The sequence below is a fragment of the Theropithecus gelada genome, chromosome 4 (genome assembly GCF_003255815.1).
Source record: "Theropithecus gelada isolate Dixy chromosome 4, Tgel_1.0, whole genome shotgun sequence".
Taxonomy (NCBI): Eukaryota; Metazoa; Chordata; class Mammalia; order Primates; family Cercopithecidae; genus Theropithecus; species Theropithecus gelada.
In genome coordinates, this window is record NC_037671.1 from 51,844,333 (window position 1) to 51,871,207 (window position 26,875).

A 26,875-nucleotide genomic window follows, 5' to 3' on the forward strand; every position below is an offset into this window, starting at 1 on the left:
AAAGTTGATAAATGAATGCACTGAAAGATTAAGGAGGAATGGGACATTGACATAGGGATGTGGAACATTTCATATTGCTTTCACACAAAATAAAATGAACTATAAAACAAAACAAGAAACTTTATAGTGGAGAAACATGCTCTCCATCAATAATGGAAGTGAATAATCATTAATAATGGAACAAGTTCAAGAAGAATTCCACCTAGTAGGATGCAATTCAGTATATAGGCTCGCTTTTGTGATATTGCTCTTAAAGTTGTATAACCTAAATGTAATCATGGGGAAACATCAGAAAAACCCAGATTGAAGACATTCTATGAAATAACTAGCCTACGATCTTCAAAAGTGTCAAGGTCATGAAAGTCAGAGAAACACCAAGGAACTGTTCCAGATTGAAGGACTAAAGAGGCAAGCAACTAGGTATAAAATGGGACCCTGAACTAGATCCTTTTGCTATAATGGACATCGTTAAAACATTTGGTAAATTTGAATGGGGTATCAGGATCCGATGGTTGTTACAGCCTGAATCGTGTGTCCCACCCCATCCTCAAAATACCTCTGCAGAGTAGGTATTATCTCTTTTTATAACTGAATAAAGAGGCTCAGAGAGAAAGTATTTTGTCTAAAGATACTTAAATAGTAAAATACTAAGAAAGGATTAAATTCAAGGCCAAAAGAAGGGAGAAGGACTTTGTTCAAAAGAAGGTCTCATATAATTTATTTATTTATTTATTTATTTATTTATTTATTTGAGACGGAGTCTTGCTCTGTCGCCCAAACTGGAGTGCAGTGGCCGGATCTCAGCTCACTGCAAGCTCCGCCGTTCGGGTTCATGCCATTCTCCTGCCTCAGTCTCCCGAGTAGCTGGGACTATAGCCGCCCGCCACCTCGCCCGGCTAGTTTTTTGTATTTTTTTAGTAGAGACGGGATTTCACCGTGTTAGCCAGGATGGTCTCGATCTCCTGACCTTGTGATCCGCCCGTCTCGGCCTCCCAAAGTGCTGGGATTACAGGCTTGAGCCACCGCACCTGGCCATAATTTATATATATTATATATAATATATCATACATTATATCATATAACATATATAATATATGATACATATAATATACATTGTATCATATATTGTATATTATTATATATTTATATATTATATATATATATAGAATACATATAATTATATATATATATATTTTGCAGATGGTGTCTTGCTCTGTTGCCCAGGCTGGGGTGCTATGGCATGCTCTTGGCTCACTGCAATCTCTGCCTCCCGGATTCAAGTGATTCTCCTGCCTCAGCCTCCCAAGTAGCTGGGATTACAGGTGCATGCCACCACGCCTGGCTAATTTTTGTATTTTTAGTAGAGGGGGATATTACCATGGCCAGGTTGATCTCGAACGGCTGACCTCAGGTGATCTGCCCTCCTTGGTCTCCCAAAGTGCTGGGATTACAGGTGTGAGCCACTGCGCCCAGCCTGATGGAATTATACTTTCTATCAGATTAATTCTTGGAAGTGTCTGTGTGGTTAACAAAACCAGGGTGCACTATAACTGCTGTCATTTCAGTTAGATGAAGCTGGAATAGATACTATTCCGAGAGATTTTCAATGAACACCCATCAAAATAAGGCCAAGATAAAAGCCAAAATTATTAGTTAGAAAAGACTCGATTTTATACTCCTAAAATAGAAGGGAACTTAGGTCTGGACTTGGACAGGGATAGAGGAAGGTGGCTCAGGAAGTAAAGGGAAGAGTGGAGAGATCTGATAGTTCATGGGTTTGTTAACTCCTCCCATTTGCTAATCTCCCCCGCCGACCTACTCCACCTTAGCACTCACACTCTTACACAAATAACTTCTATCTTCAAAAACAGAAGAAGAAATTGATTGAGCAGACTTCCAATCTTTCATTTCATGAGCAGGGTGGTCTCCAGAGAAAAGAGTATCAGTTTTACTTTCAGTAGAATTGGTCCTTAATCCAGTCTCTGTTTAGCTGTATGCTTTTTTTATGTCATTTAAAATTTTTTTCTGACAGGTTTTCCTTGAGTGGCTGAATTTGATTTAGGTTCTTGTCTCCTCCTATGTGTACCACTCTGTATGCTACCATAATAGAACTTGTTAGTATAGACACTTTAGTATGTCACTGATCCACCAGCTATACTCTAGGAAAAGCTGCAAACAATTTTTTTTTGTGGTCAAGAGTTTTATTTTATATGACTTTGTATTTATAGAGTAAAACTTAGCCAGTGCTTAATGAATTATTATTGAATAAATGAGTAACCAGATAAATTTTAAAAAGGGTCCCTTTGCTTCTTTGAGGCTGATTGCCTTGGTTTGTTCAAGTCATTCAATTATTTATCCATTCATCCACTAAACAAGCTTCCCTAAAACATGTGCTCTATTGAAGATATGAGGTTTACAAAGAAATAAATGAATTGTGTCTGCTCTTAAAAGAGCAGACTTTAAATGGAACATGGAACATTATCGAGTTGTAAAATACATGGAGTGACATCTTTTAACCTTATTTAAGTGGGGAGATGGGAGCTGCATTGTGTCCCTCTTACCTTGTACACAATTAAACTATAGGACCTCTCCTGAGCTAAGCATTAACCTGGCCTGAAGGATGTGAAACCTTTAGATTCTGGGAATACACCAATGACAAAACCTACAGAGAACTTCCCTCCTCTGTGTTGGAGGAAAGTCTGGAGGCAGTTGTAGAGAGTCATGGGGTAATGTTCTGCTGGTTTGCAGAGATTTGTGAATTCCCAATGGATGGTGATGTAGCTTCTCAATTGAGTGTTCCTGAAATGGCAGTGGTCTTTCTGGTCCCCCATAGGTGGCAGGAGGGCTTGGCAGATACATTGAGCTTCTTTTGGCCCTGATTCTAAGATAACAGGAAGCTTTGGCAGCTGAAAAAAACTAAAGAACAAAGAGATTTCCTTTAGGTGCCAATCCAGGGGAGTTCTGTTTTGGCATCTGGCAAAACTTTAATCCATTCAGCCAGAGATTACTGTTCCTTCCTTCATTTTTAAGATTTTTGTCACCCAAGGTATCTCAGCAGCTGGAATTCAACCCTCAGTGAATAGACAAAAAGAAAACGGACAATCCACCTAATGGTTCCAGCACTCAAAGTGAAGAGAATCAAGAAAACACACAAAGTAAGTGGCTCCTAACAAAACACAGCTACTAGAGAAGTCCCCCCACACCCCTGTTCAGCAGAGTGTTCTTGTCTTGTGCAAGAAACAGGTTACAGACTATGGAAAAAAGGGTTGGGGAAGCTTGAAGATTGTAGCTTTCACCAAAGGATCTGAAATTGCAGTTAGTAATCATGAGTCAATCTTTCAGATTTAGATAAGAAAAAAAAAATAACAAAAACTTCCTGAAATTGATCATGTTAAGTACAGCTTGAGATTTCTATTATCATAAATAGAGTATTAGTTAACATCCTAAATGTTTTTTTGTGTGTGTGTTTGAACAGATAAAGTATAATGTTATGTAAGTTTTGCAGACAGATTTTGAACTTGAACAAAAGTAGCACCCCTCTCCAATAAACAAAATTATAAAAGTAAGGAAATTCAAGCATGGCATATATACATGCATGCGTGCGTGCGCGCGCGCGCACACACACACACACAGATTTGCTGGACCTACAAAAACGGACCATGATTTGCAAACAATGAAACAAACAAAAATAAATTGATGAAATGGATGAATAGAACCAATGAAATAAAGATTGGGAAGATCTTGTATAAGAGTCCAAGCAGACTTTCCATATGAATAACAAGAGCGCCAGAAAAAGAAAAAATTAACAGTTGAAGAGGACAAAGTTACTAAATAGTAGGACAAAATGTATCTGAACAGAAGACTCAAGTATTACAATTGAAATGCTTCACCAAATTCCAGGCAAGATAGATAAAAAAGATATTATTCTACTGTGAAAAGAAGACCACTAACACAGAATTGGAAAAATAAGGCTTTTTTACTGACAAGAGACTGCCCTGTAGAAAGGCAGGAGAGAATGTTTACAAGCCAGGGAATGAAGATGATCATGAGCCAGTTCCTTAGCACATAAAAATGACAGACTGACTTACATGTTCCTGAGTATACCCAAGGCCCTCCAAGATTTGCTTTATGACCAGCAGAGCGGGGAGGAGGTCTCATTACCCTGGTAATGAAATGATTCTTTGTAAGGATCAGAAGGGAGAGAACAGTGGACTTTGTAAGTGAGCACACTCCAAAACACCTATTTGAAAGAAGTTCTGATGTGTATTTAAAAGAAGTCAACAATGTCAAGTAAGATACATGAATAAAATATACATGATGTATGTTTTTCAAGGAATAAAATATTAAATAATCCACTCTTAGTTATAATTTTTAAGTTCATTCAGAAGCTGGCGTTCTGTTAATTATGGGAGGACTGATTGCCTTGTTGGTACCTAGATATATCTTGAGAAAATTTCAGGACTCCAAGGCTAGAAGAAAAATCTTAAAAGCTTCCAGATAGAAAAAATAAGTTACTTGATTTTTCTTAAAAATGATCTTTTGACTATGTCAGTTATCTTTTCTAAAACTTAACTTTTTACAACATTCTATAATGAGTCATTAACTTGATTTTTAAAAAATAGCAAATACATGATAAATAATATATTTAAATTGGGTGTGGACTAAATATGAAGTGTGTGTGTGTGTGGTGTGCGCACATGTGCTTGTTACTGACATGAATTCCAACTACCAAAGAAAGGAGAGTCAAAGACTAATGTTTTATTTTATAACAATATTTAATTATTGGACATTTTATACAAAATAGACTTTGATCAGATAGCATTTGAGCTCATTGCAAATAGTAAACATGCAAAAGGAATTGAGAATAATATTCAGGCAAGGATACAACATTACTAACTAGAACATTTTTAAAATAAAAAGCACTACCTAAAATCATCATATTACTACTTTACACACATGCATTTCTTTAATTTGTTTTTTACATAGATTTCTCACATCTATTCTTGCTTCACGGGTTTCAGTTTTATAATTTTGGGAATTGAAGACATAGTGTCTACATTAAGAAACTGACATGTCTACTCTGTATTTACTCACTGCCAAAAGCATTTTGGGAATCCTGGAGAAGATCTGTTCAATTATTTGTTTTATGAGTCACATCCCCTCAATTAGTCATTGAAGAGCAAGAGACAGCATCAGACATAAGGATATCTTTACACCGGCCATTTGAGACTTAAGATCTATTCACTCTGGTCCATACTCTCTTTGGTTACTGCCTTTTTTTTTTTTTTTTTTTGGACTTGATTCTTGATAATGGGAAAGGAAGCTGGAGAGCAGGAATGGTGTTTAGACTTCAGGTTCCAGCTGGCTGTGGTCACCATGTCCATGGAAGTGATGGTCAGGTTCTCTCAATATAGGCACCTTTAAAAAAACAAGTTTGGGGGCACTTAATAGTTTATTTCACTGTGCTTGTCAGAAGTTAGTATTGAAATAAAAATATTTTTGGTAATTATTATTCAAGCTTGGAAAGAACTGGGAATAAAAATTGTTTGAGTTGAAGAAAAATAAAAGAATAAAATATTTATCTCACCCACCCTGACTACATTCCTGCTTTTGCAAACTAATTCTCCCTGAAATTTTGCTGAGAACGCCCAAACATCTATCCTTCTCAAGCTTTGCAGGAAATAATTTGGGGAAAAGTATCAATAGAGTAAAGAGAAACTGGAGGATAGAAAGAGGCTGATGTTTTGTTATTCATTTTGATGTGTACTCACTTTTGATGTGTACTCACTCAAATTCTTCAACCTTATGTATTTCACTTGCTTTTGACTACTTTTACCTATGACATAGTTTATAATTATTTTAAATTTCTTTTTTTTTAACCAAATAAACCTGTGGACCATATATGGTATAAAATCTCACACTATTTCTGATAATTCACATTATTTTTATGAATAGCTTTTTTATGGCTCTCAGAGGAGTGAAACAACATTTGCTAACTAAATTCTTTCTTTTCTTTATCTAACCTCTGCTTTAGAAAATACCATAACTTCTGATTTTATCTGGCTGGGCACATCATCTCAATTTCTCTCTCTCTATAGGTAGTTCATTCAGTTCCTTTTTATTTATTGATTTTTCTTTTACATTTGACATCCCATGGAAAGAAAATTTTAAAATTTATTATTTATTATTTTTGTAGAGAGTTGCCCAGGCTGGTCCTGAACTCCTGGCATCAAACAATCCTCCAGCTTCGGCCACCCAAAGTGCTGAGATTACATGTGTGAGCTACCATGCCAGGCTAATTCAATTTCATCACACATATGCCACACAGATATCTAGGCTTGAAGTGAGTAAAGCTTTCACTAATGAAGCCATCATTCACATTCTTGTTTAGAATACTGTACAGTACCTCCCAATAAACAGAATCATCATAGCAGTCCTGGTCAGATGGCTGTCCCCAAAAAGGCAACTTTAGAATTAAACCTGTGTTGGTAGAGGGAAAATGAATCATGTCGTGATGCTGAAGAGGAAAATCTACTTGCATAGTAGTTAATATCCTGTTATAAAATCATTGCCTTTAGCTGGCATAATTACTTTACTGCCAGAAGATTAGAACATTTTTGAATTTAGCAATTGACTTGCTCATTAATTATCTATTGTAAATAATCTGAGAGCATAAGATACAGGGAAGTGTTCACTTTTTATGCTGACCTGTAATCAGACCTCCAACAACTGCTGTTCCGATAGAGGAACACAGCGCAGCTGCCTGCATGGCCACAGACCTAAGGAAGCAAACAAAAAAGAATCAGTGTCTTTCCTGGACCTCAACCAAAGAAAGTCTCACCCACTGAAGGTGTGGATGACTGCCATCTTCAGGCCAGAGTGTAACATTACACACCAGCAAATTAAGCATTTGTTACAATTTTTCTTTCATATTCTTATTTTCTTTGAAACTCTTGAGCAGTGTTAGAAAATTCTGAGATACACCTAAAAGAAGAGAATCATCTTTTAATATAAACTTTGGAAATAAGACTTTCCTTAGAAAGGGTTTAGCACTCTCAAAAAATTGATCCCTGATCTGATTTATTTAATAAATATTCAGTATCCACTCTCTGTCAGTTTCTTTCCTAGGCATTGAGGATAGAGTAATAAATAAAACCACATGAGCTACTATCTCTCCTCACTCCATTTTAATGAAATAGTTATGACAAAATTAGAAAAATCTATCAATAAGTTCAGAAAAGTTAATTTCCACATATATTGTAGAGATAGCTCATTGAAGATATTTAAGTATATCTCTATATGTCATATTAGAAGTCATTGCTTTAAACTGAAATTAGTAAAGGATTGTTTGTAATTTTGATAATGAAAGAATGTGATAAAAGGCCATTGAAGTGCATAAAGGTGTTGTATGAATGACAAATGACCTAGGAATGTGGGAATCTTCTTAGCAAAGTGGCTTACTCATAGCAGGCAGTTAATAAAGAGCTGTTTAAAGATTGAATGAGTGACTCCAATGAATAAAACAATAGGAAAATGAGAGTTTTGTTAGTCTTCCAGTCTCATCATCCAAGGGAGAGGATGCACTAAACTCAGATTCCTTTTTTTTTCTCCTTATTTGAAAGGTTTAAATATTTTAATATATATAAAAAACTGCACAAGTAACATATAATTGTGAAAACATTAGAAACTGCAGATAACAAAAAGAAGCAGAAAAGTTTAATATTCCTCAGATTGTATCAGAATTAAAATGTAAAATAAAAACACATATTTTTATAAAAATGCAATCATGCTATATTACTTATTTTCCCATTAAATATGTTTTAGGGGTCTGTTTATGTGAGTCAATGTAGATCTGGACCACAGTTTGAATTGCTACAGGGTATTACACTGGGCAAAGTACTGGTTGCTTCCAGTGTTTCATATTTTTAAAAATGCTGTGAGAACATCTCTTCTGAACAAGCTTATGAACTTGTCTGATTATTTTCCTAATATAAAACCTATCTAGAAATGAGAATATTGTAAAAGGCTACATATACCTCTTTTTTTGAGACGGAGTCTCGCTGTGTTGCCAGACTGGAGTGAAGTGAGGTGATCTCAGCTCACTGCAATCTCCTCCCTCCACATTCAAGCAATTCTCCTGACTCAGCCTCCCAAGTAGCTGGGATTATAGGCGCCCACCACCATGCCTGGGTCCTTTTTGTATTTTTAGTAGAGACGGGGTTGCTCCATATTGGCCAGACTGGTCTCAAACTCCTGACCTCAGATGATCCACCTGCCTCGGCCTCCCGGAGTGCTAGGATTACAGGTTTGAGCCACTGCGCCCGGCTTATATACTTCTTAAGAACTTTTCCAAATAGAAAATTGTACAATTTCGATTCCAATTTTTTACTTTAGCCACTATTCAGTATTATTATTATTCATTCATGCTTTATCACTTTGATAAGTGAAAAACTGGTAGCTTGTTTTAATTTGCATTTCTTTGATTACAAATGAAGTTGAGTATTTTATATATACTTATTTATTTGATTTTCTTCTTTTGTAAATTTCCTATTATTTTTACAAGAATTTGCCAAGATCTTTTACAAGGTCTTAAAAGATATTTTTGATAACAAGTGTTCTGTGATCAAATAAACTTGGAAAACAATGACTTATACAAAATTAACAGCATTACTAAAGTTATGCTGCCATAATTTGCAAAAATGTCCCTTAAGAATATTAACTTTCCCTTGTTCTATGCTTATCAAAAACCTGATTTGTATTTTAATATTCTGAAGAGACACATGTAAGTAGTCCTGGCTCTCAGGCAGTATTTTATTTGGTGTGAGATATGTAAATTTTACCCAAGTGAATGGACCTTCAAGGCTTGCCCCCCTTCCCCTCTGATATTCCTCTACCTCCTGACCCCACCAACGAATAAATTGAGAAGATGTTTCTAAATCTGCATTTTCAAGGACTAGACCCATAACTCTGAGACTTACCCAATGTCTGACCACCCAGCGAGGCCTGCCCTTTGAGAGCCAAATAGACTAGTTTTATTGCATCTGTGAAACTGGTCTAGGCATGATGCTCAAGAATTCTTAACCATAGGCACCTCTTAGTGTGTTTGCACAGTGTATGCACACTGCAACACTGAGCAGTTGAGCTCATTCACACATGCTTTTATCATGCTTAATTTGCATTAAAATATTTTCGTGTTTGATTTCTGCAGTCTCTGGAACTGAAAAAGATATGCATATTCTGGAGTTGTCTTCTAAATTTGCAAAAAGGGTTAAAAAACATATAGAAGAAATGTGTCAACTGTACACATGAAGAAGGAAGCAAACTACGTAGTAGGAGATATGATTAAATGAGTTTTTCAAGTATGTACTATTATTGATCTCAACGGGGTTAAATTTTAATCTGCTAAAATTGAAGATAAGATTTTCCTTTTTAAATTAGTGGTCATTCAGACATTTCTAGACATACATTTCCCTCTTCTTCATGCTTTCAATTGGATTTAAAAATTGAGTGTTCTACTATGCAGCCATAAAAAAAATGAGTTCATGTCCTTTGCAGGGACACGGATGAGGCTGGAAACCATCATTCTCAGCAAACTAACACAGGAACAGAAAACCAAACGCCACATGTTCTCACTTATAAGTGGGAGTTGAACAATGAGAACACATGGACATAGGGAGGGGAACATCACACAACCGGACCTGTTGGGAGGTGGGGTACGAGGGGAGAGAGAGCATTAGGACAAATACCTAATGCACACAGGGCTTAAAACCTAGATGACTGGTTGATGGGTGCAGCAAACCACTATGGCACATGTATACCTATGTAATAAACCTGCAAGTTCTGCACATGTATCCCAGACCTTAAAGTATGCACAATTTTAAAAAATTGAGCATTCTGATTCCTCTTTATTTACTCTGAGGGATCTGGACTCTACCATCTTCCTAGCTTTTTCACATGGATGACATTCATACCAAGTCGTTCCAATATTGTGGCATCCCTTCCATTCTCCGGCGTTTGCTTGATAGTTGTTCTTCCTCTGGTCATTTAAGTAAACATGTGTACCCAACTCAGGGAAGAATCTACGTCTGATAGAGCTAGAAGGGATTTTGGAGAATAAATATTCCAATCTTCTTATTTTACAGAGGAGAAGACTGAAAACCAGAAATGCTGAGTGATACCTCAGAGGTGACGTAACTAGTTAGTAGCAGAGTTGGGGCCATATACCAGTGTTGTTGATTCTGTAGAACTAACTGCTTTCTGTCTTATTCCAACTCATTCTTCTTTGTATGGATTGGATGGAACTGACTGTTCAGTTCATCATATGTGTCTCCTCTTCCATTTTGGAGGGATCAAGCAAAAGACTAAGCCTTCTATAATCTAACTGTGATTATCAAATTTCCCTGTCTGCTAGGAGACAGTTGTTTCTGGTAAAGACATTTAAAATAAAATTATTAATTTTTTTAAATTGACAATTTCAGTTAAGGTGCCTCTTTCAATGTAAATTTATTCTAATGATCTTCTCTCTCAGGTGCGTCTCTTTGGCTCCAGTAAAGACAATACAGACCATGGTCAGAACTGCTAAAATGAAAACTCTCCCATCACTAATTTCTCAAAGTGAGAGAAAACATCACGGGACCACAGGGGATGGAAAACCCATTCTTTTACTCACGTGTTGGAGGCGCCCAATGCTACTGCCGCAATGCCTGCAAGGCCTCCCACTACACCAGGTAAGCCGTGGAGGTTATGGACCCCACATGTATCATGGATCCCCAGTTTAGTAGTAAAAAGTGGCTAAAATTGTAAAAGGAGGAAGGTTGATTATTTTGTTAAATGTATAGAACTGAAACAGAGCTATAGCTGAGCTCTATTCTTCCATGCAGAATTATTTTATAAGTATTTTTATGTATATTTAAGGTATACAACATGATGTTATGAGGTACACATAGAGAGTAAAAAAAGGTCACTATAGTGAAGAATATTAACGTCTCCATCATCTTATATAGTTTCTTTTTTTTGTGTGTGGTAAAAGCAGCTAAAAATCTCATTTAGAATAAATCTTGTGTACAGATATATAATACAACTTTACTACTATAATCCTCATGCTGTGCATTGAGAAGTGTTCATTCTGTATTTCTGCTACTTTGCATTCTCTGACCTACATCTCCCCATTTTCTTCTCCACCCAGAAGAAATTTTGTGTATAGTACAGATCTCCATCCACATCTGAAGTCCACTTAAGTTAAAGGATTTGAGTAGATATTTGTGGCAAAACTGCCCATTTCAGTCTTTAGTGGATGGGTTTGAAGGGAGTCATTTCACATCCTACTCCTTCTCACCTACTGATGACATCCTAAATCTCTCTCTCTTTCTTTTTTCTTTGAGATGGAGTCTCACTCCGTTGCCCAGGATGGAGGCTAATGGTGCCATCTCAGCTCACTGCAACCTCTGCCTCCCGAGTTCAAGCGATTCTCCTGCCTCAGCCTCCCCAGTAGCTGGGATTACAGGCGCCTGCCACCATGCCTGGCTAATTTTTGTAGGTTTTTTTTTTTTTAGTAGAGACGAGGGTTTCACCATGTTGGCCAGGCTGATCTTGAACTCCTGACCTCAGGTGACTCGCCCGCCTCAGCCTCCCAAAGTGCTGGGATTACAGGTGTGAGCCACCATGCTTGGCCGACATCCTAAATCTCTTAAAAGAGCAGACTCCTTAATTGCATAAGACAAATAACAACAACAACTTCAATGGAACAACCCCAAAGGAAAGTAATGTCCATGTACTTAACATTTAATTCAAACTAAATTATAAATAATTGATATCAGATTCTTTCCTGTTACACAGAAGTTAGGGCAGTGTAGAACCACTGAACTACTGAAATGGGAGCAGTATTTCCTAAAAGAAGGCAAGTGGCCTCCAAATAAAAATGTTTATAAAACAAAACTTTGTAGCTTTTTTCTGCTGGTGGGACATGTGAGAAAAATGGTGCATATTCAGAGTTTGACTGAGAACATCTGCCGTACTTACAGTCAGGAACTTGTATCCAATCACAGAGACCGCTCCTGCAATGCTCCCAAGGGTCATAGAACCGAATGGGTGAATTGCCATATCCGCACAAGTGCCCACGGCAACTCCTCCAGCAAGGGTGGCATTCTGAATGTGAACCTGTGTGAGCAGCAGAAACATAAATGAGGCAAGCTGGATGATGGAGAATTCAGAAGGATCAGAGGATTCTAGAGTTCAAGAGACCCATATCACATTCTTCAGCTGAAAGGGCTATTGGTTCTTTTTTATTTTTTTTATTTTTTATTTTTTATTTTTTTATTTTTTATTTTTTATTTTTTTTTTTTTTGAGACGGAGTCTCGCTCTGTCGCCTGGGCTGGAGTGCAGTGGCCGGATCTCAGCTCACTGCAAGCTCCGCCTCCCGGGTTCACGCCATTCTCCTGCCTCAGCCTCCCGAGTAGCTGGGACTACAGGCGCCCGCCACCTCGCCCGGCTAGTTTTTTTTGTATTTTTTAGTAGAGACGGGGTTTCACCATGTTAGCCAGGATGGTCTCGATCTCTTGACCTCGCGATCCGCCCGTCTCGGCCTCCCAAAGTGCTGGGATTACAGGCTTGAGCCACCGCGCCCGGCCGGTTCTTTTTTAAAAAGAGGGTTGGTTGGATTTATAGAAGGCCTTTTTTTCGAGAAGGTGACATTTGGTATCTTTCTTGCCAGTCCCTTGGTAGTGAATGAGTAATCAGTTTAACCCATTAAGGCCAGTGGTGGAAGGCATTTGAGAAAATCAAAAGATGTTGTAGTGGGAGGATAGGAGTGTTTAGAGTAAATATTCTCGCAATGTTTTGTCTATTTGTGCAGTTTTTGGAACACATTTGTGGTTATCATGAACCAAAAGATGATTATGGCCACCGTGTGTTTTGTAGTCTATGATATTCCAATATTCAAAGAGGAAATGTAGAGACGTTGAAATGTACACATTACATATTAAAGACAATAGTTTTTGCAAATGTCACTGGATTGAGGACATTTGAGGATGAAGGAAAGAGGAATTTTTTTTTTTTTTTTTTTTTTTTTTTTTTTTGAGATGGAGTCTTGCTCTGTCTCCTAGGCTGGAGAGAAGTGGCGTGATTTTGGCTTACTGCGACCTCTACCTCCCGGGTTCAAGTGATTCTGCTGCCTCAGCCTCCCTAGTAGCTGGGATTACAGGTGCACACCACCATGTCCAGCTAATTTTTGTATTTTTAGTAGAGATGGGGTTTCGCCATATTGGCCAGGCTATTCTGGAATTCCTGACCTGAGGTGATCCACCTGCCTTGGCCTCCCAAAGCACTGGGATTACAGGCATGAGCCACCGTGCCCGGCCAGGAATCAATTTTTGTTTAGCAGAATTTCTCAGAAAAATTACAGTCTGGCTGTTCTGAGAAGCAGAGGTCATCATACTTTTAAAAGAGAAACACTGAACTGTGCAATTTTTTATTTTCTTGTTTTTAATGACCTCTCAATGAGACAATTTGTGGAGAATTAAGATACATGTCCTCAGCTATGCTTAAAAAATAAATTACAATAGCCTTTTCCTCCCCACTCCACCCCACCTGCCCCACCCAGCTAGAAAGGTAGACTGGCTGATCTGACGGGTTACTCCTTTATTGGTGTTTCTCTAGCTCATAGGCAAGAAACTCAAGAGACTAATCTGGGGAAATTTTAAAAAATTTTATTTTGAACTAATCGCAGACACATAAAAGTTGTAAAAATACTATAGAATGTTTCCATATATCCCTCGTGCATTTTCTCAAATAAGATGTTAATCTTACATAACCATGGAAAGGAAATTAGCATTGATAAAATACTAGTAAAGATCTTATTTGAATTTCACCATTATTCCCACTGAAATTTTTTCCAGTATCTTATAGAAGATCCCACATTGCATTTGGTTGTTATTTCTTTGAGAGGAATGTTTGCAGTTGGGAAAATAGAATCAGTGTGCATCATCCCACTCTCTTTTTCTGCTGTTTGATAAATCTTGTTTCTAAGAAATCTTTTCTCAGAACTTGGGAGCAGTTAACTCTATTATTAAAGAAATATACCTCAAATCAAAGATTTTTACAAGACTACCTTCATTCTCTATTAGACTGTAAATTCCTTGAGAACATTTTTTAATTTTCCAGGGTAATTTTTATTATTATTATTGTTTTGTGTGTGTGTGTGAGACGGAGTTTTACTCTTGTTGCCTAGTCTGGAGTGCAATGGCACACTGCAACCTCCGCCTCCCAGGTTCAAGCGATTCTCCTGCCTCAGCCTCCTAAGTGGCTGGGATTACAGGTGCCCGCCACCACGTCTGGTTAACTTTTTTTTTTTTTTTTTTGTATTTTTATTAGAGACAGGGTTTCACCATGTTGGCCAGTCTGGTCTCGAACTCCTGACCTCAGGTAATCCTCCTGCTTAGGCCTCCCAAAGTGCTGGGATTACAGGCATGAGCCACCACACCCAGCCTAGGGTACAGATTTGATGAATAAGTGAATTAATGAATAAATGTTGCTATTTTTAAACATTCTACAAGGTGTGCTTCTGATTTGTCTTGGGAGTTCAGCAGTGATGTGGAAATTACCTACTACTTATCTGAGCAACTGTCAGTGTCGTGAAGTGAAATTTCCATGAGGGCTAAGGCGGCACTTACCATGTTGAGCTTGCCTCGGCGCTCCACTAGGCTGGAGAAGGCAAAGGCTGTGACCACACAGGCAGCGAGAGAGAAGTATGTGTTTACAATGGCCCTGGACTGTTTGTCTCCAGGTTCAGCAATGGCCGAGTTAAAGCTGGGCCAAAACATCCATAGAAAGAGAGTCCCTGTAGTGAACCCAAAGAGGGGATATTAGTTCTGAATATGGAAGACAGTCCAAAAGATGCAGCTTGCTTTATTTATTTATTTATTTTTGAGACAGAGTGTCCCTCTATCGCCCAGGCTGTAGTGCAGTGGCTCAATCTCTGCTCACTGCAACTTCCACCTCCTGGGTTCAAGCAATTCTCCTGCCTCAGCCTCCTGAGTATCTGGGATTACAGGTGCGGGCTACCATGCCCACCTAATTTTTTTTTTTTTTTTTGTATTTTTAGTAGAGATGGGGTTTCAGCATGTTGGTCAGGCTAGTCTCGAACTCCTGACCTCATGATCCACCCGCCTTGGCCTCCCAAAGTGTTGGGATTACAGGTGTGAACCACTGCGCCCAGCCTGGAGGATGTAATTTCCTTTGGCCACTGACAATGTCTCTCTTTAGGCTTGATTATCTACTGTTAAGAGAAAAGACAAGAATTGAGCCAGCATAAAGTAGTATGCAAAAGATGCTCCTTTTTTCAAAGTTTAATTAAATTTACTATTATTATTTTTTAGAGATGGAGTCTTACTGTGTTTCCTAGGCTGGACTCAAACTCCGGGGCTCAAGCAATCCCACCTCAGTCTCCTGAGTAGCTGAGGCTACCGTCGTTCACTACCATGCTTGGCTTGGATGTTTTTTTTTGAGCATCTCACACCTGTGTTGACGTTAATCTTCCCTGGCCCCTTTTCAAATAGATAAGATTCAAGCAAGTTTATCCACACTCACCAATCATTGCAAACAAGTCTGAGTAGTAAGTGGACTCTTCATTTTTATGCCCCCTTCTCAGTGCAGATCGATACAAGATGCCTGCTACAGCCAAGCCAAAGTAGGCCCCAAATGCATGGATCGTCATTGATGCTCCAATGTCAGAGGCCTGAAGGGACAAAATAACATTCATATAAATAGAGGTGAACCTGAGACTCATTTATGGGAGGAAAGTCAATGAAAGAATTGCGTTGTTGGTTAAACAACTTAAAAAAATTAAAGAGGGACAGAAAGATTGTGTCAGAGAAAGAGGGGTAAAACAGGGAGTAAAATAGAAATAGCACAGAATTTGGGGCCACACACAACTGACTTTCAATCCTAGGTCAGTTACTTCCTTGCGATGTGACTTTAGACAAATTATTAAATATCTCTGATCTAAGGGTTCTGTAAAATGGGGAAATGTTACCCACACTCAACAGAGTTTGTGGTGAGACTTAGATAAGATCATATTTCTAAAGCACTAGTTCCCTAGTGGACACAAAAGACATGCAAGGTTACTTCTCTAGGTGATGGAGATTTTGAGTGAAATATGTATTGCACAGCCTGGCATGGTGGTGCCTGCCTTGTAGTCCCAGCTACTGGGGAGGCTGAGGCAGGAGAATGACTTGAGCCTAGGAGTTTGAGGTTACAGTGAGCTATGATTGTCACATTGCACTCCAACCTAGGTGACAAAGCAAGAACTAATCTCAAAATAAATAAATAAATAAATAAATAAATAAATAAATAAATAAATAAAAAGATATTGCTTGTGATAAAAAACGAAGATGATATGTTCACTTGAAATTGCAGTTAAAGCTCACTTAATTGTAATTCAAGACTTAAAACTTCAAAAAACCAGAATTTTTACCCATATTTGTTTTTTTATTTGGCTCTATGATGACCTGAAAACCAGTTGAGGTCCCAGATTCATTTGAAGAGATTTAGATTCCTCTTTAGGATATGGTGTGGATTTGACCCAGTTTTCTACATTTCCATCCCCTAGAGGGAATACTCAGAGGGTCAAATTCTAGACATTCATCTGTACTTATAGACAGTAAGATGACACACATCTATTTATGAAAGATTTCCAAATTTAAGTAAAAATGGTCTCCTAGTTGTTGTTCCTTTGTTTGCTAGACATAGACAGACCTAGTCCCCTTGAAGATCCACACTTGGTTGGAATGAGTCAAATATCTTCCCAGCATATATGAGCTATCTAGCAATCTTTACCCTCCCAGCAACACTTAGTCCCCTCCCAGCTGGGAAACCTTGCTTTGCTTCACCAGGTGGCTTCAGGAAGATGGGAGATGGTGATTAATCATGCTTGGACTTTTCAAATACCATGTGATCCTGTGCCTCTCTTGAAATGCTCACATATTTGTAGGCAAAATAACCTTCTATTTTTCCCTTTGGAATCATCAAATAAGTCTTCATTCAGCTAGCACACAGAGTTGACAGAGTCTTTATTAATCGGACCCACTTACCTTGGTGGTTTCATCTGGTATCGGTCAAGTCCTTTCACCTTACTCTAAAAAAGTTTTCTTTTAGTTCTTCATCACCAATTCAAGACTGTGGTTGTTGTTACTTTGGCTTGAAGAACGTTTCTCTCCACTAGTTACTTGAAAACTTCTAGGTATCTTTTAGGTCCAGTGTAACTGTCACTTCCTCAGGGAACCTCTCCTGGATTCTACAATCTAAACTAATCTTCCAGTTACACTTTCTCATAGTCCCACCGTACATATTTTTCATAGCATGTATTGCAATTTATAATAACATTTGTGTGTTTGTGTCTTTGGGTGGGTAGATGAATGTGCAATTCTTTATTTGTTTTCTGTCTCTCCCACTAGAGTGTAAGCTCTATAAAAGCAGGAACTTTCATGTTTTGTTTGTCATTGAGTCCCCAACATCTAGAAAGTTGTCAAAAATATTTGCAGTTGAATTGATGTTAATAGAAATATAAACAAAATCACAAAGTACTAGAGAGTGCCCCGAAGTGTTCTTTATTTATTTATTATTCCTGGGAGGAATCAATGAAATATATTGTGGAGAAAAAGGTTTCATTGAGGCCTTAACAAAAACCACTATAAGGCTTTATATAGGGCTATTCACCTAGTAGTAAAAATATAAAAAGGAATTGATCATTGATAGGCAAAAGAAGAGTTGAGGAATTAGAACAATCTGGAGGTGAATTCGGACTCTGGCAAGTCATTCAGTATCTGTGATGATCAGTTTTTATGGTGTATATATGAGATAATAAAAATAATACCTACCATGCAGTGTTGTTGTGAAGATGAAATGAGATAATGTTTACAAAACTCCTACTTAACAGTAGGCACTCAGTAAATGATGGTTATTGTTAGTATTTGCTATGGTATCACTCTCACCAAGATTTGCTCCCATATACCATAGACACCCATTGTTTTTTGTAGCCAGAACTGATGTCCAAAGCTAGGTAAGTATAAATTTTCTAACTCTTACCTTAAATATTTCACCAACCAGATATTCATTGCCAGCAAATACAGCAATTTCTATAATTGTCATGATCAGCATTTGGGTGGGGCTCGTTTTTCCCAGGACAGCTCCAAAAGATATCAGAACTGTGGCTGTACTGAAGTCTGCATTTATCATGCTGAGGGGAAACAAGAATAAATTGAAGAGTAATGCACACCTAACATAAAACTGACCAAAGTGCAATCCCATCTCCCACCAGGCCCATCCGGTGCTTCCCAGACTTACTCATCATCTCCCACTTCCTTACTCCTCCTCCAACTAAAGAGTTTCTTTAGTTGCTCTAATGTATATATTTTAACTTACCTTTTATCTCATTTAGGGTTTTACTTTATATTCGTTGATTTAATCAGTGAATTATTTCTGGAGTATGTGTTTACTATTGCACAACAAGAATACATGTTTACGCTTTAGAAACAATCTGAAAAATAATGAATGGGAAACTTTTGCTCCCTGTAGCTGAGGTGGAAGGAATAATACTTTTATGGAAGAGGGTTTCTCATACCCTCAAAGTCAAACCAGAGATATTACAGACATGAATGTATTATCCAGCTCAGTAGAGCAAGGCATTGATTCAGATTTTTGAATTTCAACAATTTTCTGTTACATAAGGAAGACAATTTGCCAGCCAGCACAGTAAATGATAGTGGACTACCAGAGAAATGATTGATCTGAAAATGCAATGGCTGAAAAATAAAGAATTGTTTAGTCTGTTTGGACTGCTATAACAAAATACCATAAACTGGGTGGTTTATAAAAAACAAATTTATTTCTTACGGTTCTGGAGGCTGAGAAGCCCAAGATCAAGATGCTGACAGACTTGGTGTCTGATGAGGGCTCCCTTTCTGATTGGTAAGTGGTGCCTTCCAGCTATGTTCTCACATAGTGGAAGGGGTGAGGAATCTCCTGTGGACCTCTTTCACAAGGATGCTGACCCCATTCATAAGCACTCTGCCTTCATGACCTGGTCACCTCCCAAATCCCCCACCTCTTAATATCATCATGTTGCAGGTTAAGAGTGTAATATATGAATTCTGGAGGACACAAACATTCAGCCCATAGTAAGGATGCTCACTTTTTGATTCCAATGGTAATTTTCTGTCCCTGGCTATGCAGGATTCCCTGTACAACAGTGCCCCACTGGAGGCCCAAAGCAGCAATGAGTAGGTTGACACCCACACTGCTGAAGCCATATTTCTTCAGGAAGGTCATGAGGAAGCCAAACCCAACAAATATCATAACATGTACATCTTGGAACACTGGAAAAGAGTAAAGGAAAAAAAATCTGCATTAGGAGAGCATGAAGAAAGTATTGCATCATAGTATATCCCACGTATTAAGTGCTACCACCTTTGTATAACACACTGGGAAAAGAGAGCATTAGCTGGGAAGCAAAAGTTTGGTTCCAACGCCAGCTTGGCTACTTACCAACCAAGAGACTTTGGCAAGTTATTCAGCGTTGGAGCTTTTTATTGGGAAGACTATGCACTATTACAACAGTGTGCCTGTCATCCTGTTCCTGAGGAATTTTACATTGTTTTACACGTGAAGATAGCCTTACAAAGCACAGAGCAAGCATCACCCTTTCTTGCACTTTACCAAAACTCCCAGGAAACAGAATATTTTATCTTTTCATTTACATAGCTTTGTGTATATACTTCAGCTTTATCATTTGTCATGCTATATTAGCATTTATTTAGCATTTGTCAAACGATAATAGTCAATAAGGTGTCCATCTCCTGCACTAGATTGTGAATTTGTTGATTGAAGGGGTTTGGACACATTCATACTTGGCTCTCTTTAACTTGGCCTAGTAGCTTGCATATCAGACAGGAAGCAGTATGTTTCTTTGATGGATGAGTCTCCATTCATCAAATGTGTATAATAGCACCAGCCACAAAAATCTTACCACATCATTATTTGAGTCAAATGGGATAATCTCTGTTAGCACTTTATGAACCATGAAGCATTAATAAACATAAAGGCTGTATCCTCTTCAGTAACAAATATTCAACTTGGTGTCTGGGGATATGGGCTCAGGCACCTGAATTCAATCACATGATTGTGTGACCCTGGGCAAGTCACTTACTCTCTATGGGCTTCAGTGTTTTCATCTGCAACATTGTAAAGGCCCTATTTCACAGAATAATCCAAGTGGGATCACCTGTGTAGGAGGATTTGCATACAATAAAGTATTATACCAATAAAACATACGATCAAATGCAAGATAGTGAAAACATGAACTCTTCAAGAAACTGACAACTAAGTTGGTAAGACATATATATGGATAAGCCATATATGAAATTGACATTTTTGACTGGAAATAGTCCTTTGATCTGAAGGGAGGATCTGGACAGTACATAACAGCATCCACTACAGTGGACAAACCTGAGTGGGGTACCATAGTCTCTCTCTCTCTCCTTTTGTGGTGGGGCGGGGAGTGGGGAGGAGATGGAGTCTCTTTCTGTTGCCCAGGATGGAGTGCAGTGGCATGAACCCGGCTCACTGCAACCTCCGCCTCCCAGGTTCAAGAAATTCTCCTGCCTCAGCGTCCCAAGTAGCTGGAATTACAGGTGCATGCCAACATGTCTGGCTGAGTTTTGTATTTTAGTAGAGACAAGGTTTCACCATGTTGGCCAGGCTGGTCTTGAACTCCTAACCTCAGGTGATCTGCTCTCCTCGGCCTCCCAAAGTGCTGGGATTACAGGCATGACCCACCATGCGTGGCCCCATAGTCTCTTTTCAATTAAACATCACCACTGTGGCCAGAGGTTTAAGTGGAAATAGGTATGAGGAAGGATATGCCTTGAAAATATGTCCCAGAAGAAACCGACATTAAAGGTCAATTAATTTGCCCAAAGGGTGAACTCAGGATTTGAACTCCAACCTGACTTTCCTGATTTCTCTGTTCATTGAGCACTGCAGGGGTATAAAATGACCAAAGCAGAGCTCTGGCTTCCGAGGCATACCGAGACGTTACTACTTCTTGGCTCCTCTCTACTTCTGTTCTGCCATCAGGCTCAGGGTAGTGTGTTGAGGGTAAGAGACTATGGTACACTACTCAGGCTTGTCTACTGCAGTGGATGCTGAGATGCGCTACCCAGATGCTCCCTTCAGATCAAAAGACGTATTCCTCCCATTTTCCCTGACTGTCAGGAGTGCTGCCAGATGAAGCCCTAAGGTCTCAATTCTCTCTGGAAAATGCTGCTGTTTTGCTCAAGGTCATAACTCTTCTCTAGGGTAGTCTGGACACAATAACCGATTCACATGAGCAACCCCTTGTTTCAGAAAATGACCATCTAAACCTGGACAATCCTAGCTTCAGAGCCTCCTGCAGGGTCAGCTGAGGACTTCTACTTCTCTCCTCAAATCCTTTTCCCTCAAGTGTTGATCCTTAAGGTGTTGATTCCCACCCCATACCTACCCAGGGTACCCTGGAACTGAGATTTTACCTGACTCGCTGACGGGCACTTGTCATGTCAGTTAATATCAACCTGTTTCCCTTTCTGCTTTTTGAAGTATAGATAACCACATCATTCATTTTTCTTTACACATTGATTTGCCACCATTTAATTTTTTTTTTTTTTCTGAGACAGAGTGTAGCTCTGTCGCCCAGGCTGGAGTGCAGTGGCCGGATCTCAGCTCACTGCAAGCTCTGCCTCCCAGGTTTATGCCATTCTCCTGCCTCAGCCTCCTGAGTAGCTGGGACTATAGGTGCCCGCCACCTCGCCCGGCTAGTTTTTTGTATTTTTTTAGTAGAGACGGGATTTCACCGTGTTAGCCAGGATGGTCTCGATCTCCTGACCTCGTGATCCGCCCGTCTCAGCCTCCCAAAGTGCTGGGATTACAGGCTTGAGCCATTTAATTTTTATATGTAAAAATTTGATCTAGATCATAGAATAAGTTGGAGGGGAACTTAGAGTATATGCATGATTCTTACTATGGTTTTACTAAACCTTTATGGTACTCAGTTTTTTTTTTTAAGGAATACTCGGATTACATGATGTCTAAAGTGTCTTAGCTCTACAATTTATTTTATTTTGCATTTAGGTCAGGACTCTAAGACACACAGAAGTTAGGTGACTTGTTTATAGTCACAAAGTATAATAAAAATAAGGACTCAGTTTTTTTCATTTTGTTCATTTTTTTAAATTACACAAAGTTTTTCTAACTTTTTTTTTTTTTTCCTTAGAGCACTCTGGTTCTCCCTGTAATCTATTGATTTTAAACTGCGCAGTTACCAACTGATATGGTTTGGCTCTGTGTCTTCACCCAAATCTCATCTTGTAGCTCCCATAATCCCATGTGTTGTGGGATGGACCCGGTGGGAGATGACTGAATAATGGAGGCAGGTCCTTCCCGTGTTGTTCTTGTGATAGTGAGTGGGCTGGAGTGCAGTGGTGCAATCTTGGCTCACTGCAACCTCCACCTCCCAGGCTCAAGTGATTCTCCTGTCTCAGCCTCCCAAATAGCTGGGGTTACAGGCATGGGCCACCATGGATGACTAATTTTGATATTTTTAGTGGGGACAGGGTTTCACCACGTTGGTCAGGCTGGTCTCAAACTCCCGACCTTGTGATCCACCCTCCTTGGCCTCCCAAAGTGCTGGATTATAGGTGTGAGCCACCACGCCCGGCAGTCTGATGGTTTTAAAAACAGGAGTTTCTCTGCACAAGCTCTCTCTTTGCCTGCTGCCACCCATGTAAGACGTGACTTGCTCCTCCTTGCCTTCCACCATGATTGTGAGGCCTCCTCAGACATGTGGAACTGTAAGTCAAATAAAATTTCTTTCATAAATTACCAGTCTTGGGTATGTGTTTATCAGCAGTGTGAAAATGAACTAATACACCAACTAATTTAAGAAATTGTTTTATCTAATTTCATAATTTCCCTTAGTGGAACAATTGTTCTGCAGCATTCACCCCTCTTCCCCTTTGATGGAAAACCAGATATTTTATATTGGGGTAAAGAAATTTCATATATTGACTGTGCTTCAATATTTTTCCCTCTTCTGATGTAATTCTTGTTACTGCTTTTCGCCACAAGGGGGCTTAAGAACCTCATTTATTATTTAAATTAGTAAGAGCTTAAAAAGTTGTGGAGGCTCTTGACAGATAATGATTCGGTATGAAAGATATGAATAAAAAGGTTTATAAACAACTAGGATTATTGCGTTATCATTTATCCTGCTTTAAGAGTTTGTGGGTGGGAACCAGGGAGAGGGCCACAACTATAGTTGTGTGGTACAAGGCTCTGTCACTGAAGGAATAGTGTCCATTTTATAGAAGAAAAGGAACTCCTTTAGGGGTTTGCACTTTGGAGAAGACTTCCAACAGGTTTTAAGGATTGTCAAGTCTTGTCTAAATAAGTGATTCTCAACAAGAGGTAATATTAGCCCCCAGAGTACATTTGACAATGTCTGGAGACATTTGTGGTTGTTGCAACTCGAGTAGGTAGAGTGGTGCCACTGATGTCCTGAGGGATGCTGCCAAACATCCTGTGGTGAATAGGACAGCTTCCCACAAGGAAGTATTGGGTTCAAAGTGTTAAGGATGCTGCTGTGGAGAAATCCTTATCTAAATCAACTATGCTTTTAAGGATTAATAGTAAGTAGTGTAAAACTTTCATTTTCTTTAAACGTTTTATACCAAAACAGAAAATGCTGGCTTGATTTACTTACAAATTTCTGCCCAGTAGCACAGCAAATTTTGCACTCTGTTTTGGGCCAAGATAGCAGGGTAGAGGGAACCAGGTGCCTACGTTTTCCTTGCTCTCTTCTCCCATTCTTTGCTGCCCCCTGAGATCATAGCAACTCAGTGTTTTTTATTTCAAGCATTTTCCTGAAAGTTGTTAACAGAAAATAAAAGAGGATAGTGAAAGCTATAAAAGCGAAGAAATCTCAAGGCATTAGAATCCTACACTGTTCTTAGCATTCCCATCTCCCTGGCTGTGATAAGTTGTGTCTTTCACATTTATTTATTTATTTATTTATTTATTTTATTTATTTATTTATTTATTTATTTATTTACTGAGACAAAGTCTCGCTCTGTCTTGCCTAGGCTAGAGTGCAATGGCACGATCTCGGCTCACTGCAACCTCTGCCTCCTGGGTTCAAGCGATTCTCCTGTCTCAGCCTCCCCATTAGCTGGGACTACAGGCATGTGCCACCACACCTGGTTAATTTTGTATTTTCGGTACAGGTGGGATTTCACCATGTTGGCCAGGTTGGTCTCGAACTCCTGACCTCAGGTGATCCATCAGCCTTGGCCTCCCAAAGTGCTGGGATTACAGGCATGAGCCACTGTGCCTGGCATCTTTCACATTTAGAGAGGCATCACACTGATCAAAAACACTGTGTCAGCTCAACGCTAGCTAGTAATTTATATTCCATTCTAATTGTTTACTAGCTGTGTGTCTTTGGATAACCAGTGAATTGCTCTGAGCATCAGTTTCCTCATCTGTAAAATGGGACTAATACTTCATAAGGCTCCATGAGGGCATGTGTTTTATCTACCTCCTCATGTCTCCGGTATCTGGTACAGTGTGCGTGTGAAATATATCCAGAATAAACATGTAAACTCTGGTGTACATCTAACATCTAACAAACTTTTATGTTTTGATATTGGTGTATATTAAGGACTATCACATTTAGGCTCAATCTTAGAGGAGACCACTATATTTAGCTGTTTTCAAATAGCCAAACCTGTTTCTTTGCTATTAGTTGATGACATGCATAAAACCCCCCATATTATCAGCTGTGTAAAACACAATTTCATCTCTTTCTATGTGTAAATATGTGTTTGTCTGTGTATATCTTTATATATTTTAAGCTCACAGTGCCTTATCTTGGAAAACATCAATTGCTTTGAATTCTACAATTTTTGTTTAGAATACAAGGATATAAGATCACTCAACTTGATATTTTCACTGAGTAAACTCATTTTCCCCACAAATAGTATATTCTCACCCTTTAAAAGTCGACTGATGTTAGTAAAGACCAAGAAATATTTTGGCAAATCTGTTGGAGACAATAGATCCATGTAGACAAATATGGCCTAAATTCCTACCTGATAAACAATGCTGCCTATAGAACGTAGTGGTTAAAACACAGGTTTTGGAGGCAGACAATCTGGGTTGGAATCTCACTAAGCACTTTCATTTACTAAACATTTGACCTTGGACAAATTGCTTAATCTTTCTAAACCCCAATTTTATCATAGGTATTGCTTCTTAACATGTGTATTCCAAGGGTTGTTTTGAGGATTAGAAAATACACAGTAAGTTCACACAGTGCCTATGACAAATTAAGCATCATTATAATCAGTGGTTTTATTATAATTTAAAATTTGTCCTACTTTTCTGCTAAAAATGAATTTGGGTTTGAGGTTGGTAACCAGAACCTGACAGGATACAATTTCACCATCATCATTGCCATCACCACAACCATCAGCAGCGTCAGCATCCTCAGCATCATCTCATTCATTAGTAGAGTTTAATTTATGTTGTTAATTTTGTTCTATTCTACTTTTATGTCTCGCAATAGGATATCTTGCAAGCCCTAATGTATTAGCCTGTTCTCACAGTTCTAATAAAGACATACCCAGGACTGGGTAATCTGTAAAAGAAAAAGGTTTAATTGGCTCACAGTTCCACAAGGTTGGGGAGGCCTCACAATCATGGTGAAAGGTAAAGGAGGAGCAAAGTCATGTTTTACACGGTAGCAGGCAAGAGAGCTTGTGTAGGACAACTCTCCTTTATAAAACCATCAACTCTCATGAGATTTATTCACTATCACGAGAACAGCACAGGAAAGACTGGCCCCCATGATTCAATTACTTCCCACTGGTTACTTCCCACAACACATGGGAATTATGGGAACTACAATTCAAGATGAGATTTGAGTGGGAACACAGACAAACCACCTCATTTCACTCCAGCCCCGCCCAAATCTCATGTTCTTGCATTTCAAAACCAATCATGCCTTCCCAACAGTCCTCCAAAGTCTTAACTCATTTCAGAATTAACTCAAAAGTCCACAGTTTCATGTGAGACAAGGCAAGTCACTTCCACCTGTGAGACTGTAAAATAAAAAGCAAGTTAGTTACTTCCTAGACATGGTGAGGGTATAGGCATTGGGTAAATACTCCCATCCAAAATGGGAGAAATTGGCAAAAACAAAGCAGCTACAGGCCCCATGCAAACCTGAAATCCAATGGGCAGTCCTTAAATCTTAAATTTCCAAAATGATCTCCTTTGACTCCATGTTTCACATCCAGGTCATGCTGATGCAAGAAGTGGGCTCCCAAGACCTTGGGCAGCTCTGCCCCTGTAGCTTTGCAGGGTACAGCCCCCTCTCCAGGCTACTTTCACAGCTAGAGTTGAGTGTCTGTGACTTTTCCAGGTGCACGGTGCAAGCTGTCAGTGGATCTACCATTCTGCAGTCTGGAGGATGGTGGCCCTTTTCTCAGCTCCACTACACAGTGCTTTAGTAGAGACTCTGTGTTTGGGCTTGCACCCCACATTTCTCTTCTGCACTGCCCTAGCAGAGGTTCTCTATGATGGCTCTTCTCCTGCAGCAAGTTTCTGTCTGGACATCCAGGCACTTCCATACATCCTGTGAAATCTAGGCAGAAGTTCCCAAACCTCAATTCTTCACTTCTGTGCTTCCACAGTCCCAATACCACAGGTAAACTACCAAGGCTTGGGGCTTGTAGCCTCTGAAGAAACAACCAGAGCTGTACATTGACCCCTTTTAGCCATGACTAG

General features: G+C 39.0%; 1 protein-coding gene across 3 annotated transcripts in view; it reads right to left on the reverse strand.

Annotated features, from left to right (window-relative positions):
- Window positions 1-4,756: 4,756 nt before the first annotated feature.
- The window catches only part of RHAG (Rh associated glycoprotein), a 30,479-nt gene continuing 8,360 nt past the window's right edge, over window positions 4,757-26,875 (reverse strand). Inside the window, exons 2-10 of one of the 3 annotated variants that reach the window (XM_025382997.1) lie at window positions 19,185-19,368; window positions 18,080-18,230; window positions 15,584-15,731; window positions 14,668-14,834; window positions 12,019-12,156; window positions 10,670-10,791; window positions 6,709-6,779; window positions 6,407-6,480; window positions 4,757-5,418 (exon numbers count right to left, since the gene is read on the reverse strand). In XM_025382997.1, coding sequence (XP_025238782.1) covers window positions 5,344-5,418; window positions 6,407-6,480; window positions 6,709-6,779; window positions 10,670-10,791; window positions 12,019-12,156; window positions 14,668-14,834; window positions 15,584-15,731; window positions 18,080-18,230; window positions 19,185-19,368 — 1,130 coding nt within the window. In that variant the 3' untranslated portion in view covers window positions 4,757-5,343. Of the gene's footprint in view, window positions 5,419-6,033; window positions 6,481-6,708; window positions 6,780-10,669; window positions 10,792-12,018; window positions 12,157-14,667; window positions 14,835-15,583; window positions 15,732-18,079; window positions 18,231-19,184; window positions 19,369-26,875 lie in introns of those variants that run through there. The other 2 variants (XM_025382998.1, XM_025382996.1) reach the window with 2 other exon arrangements.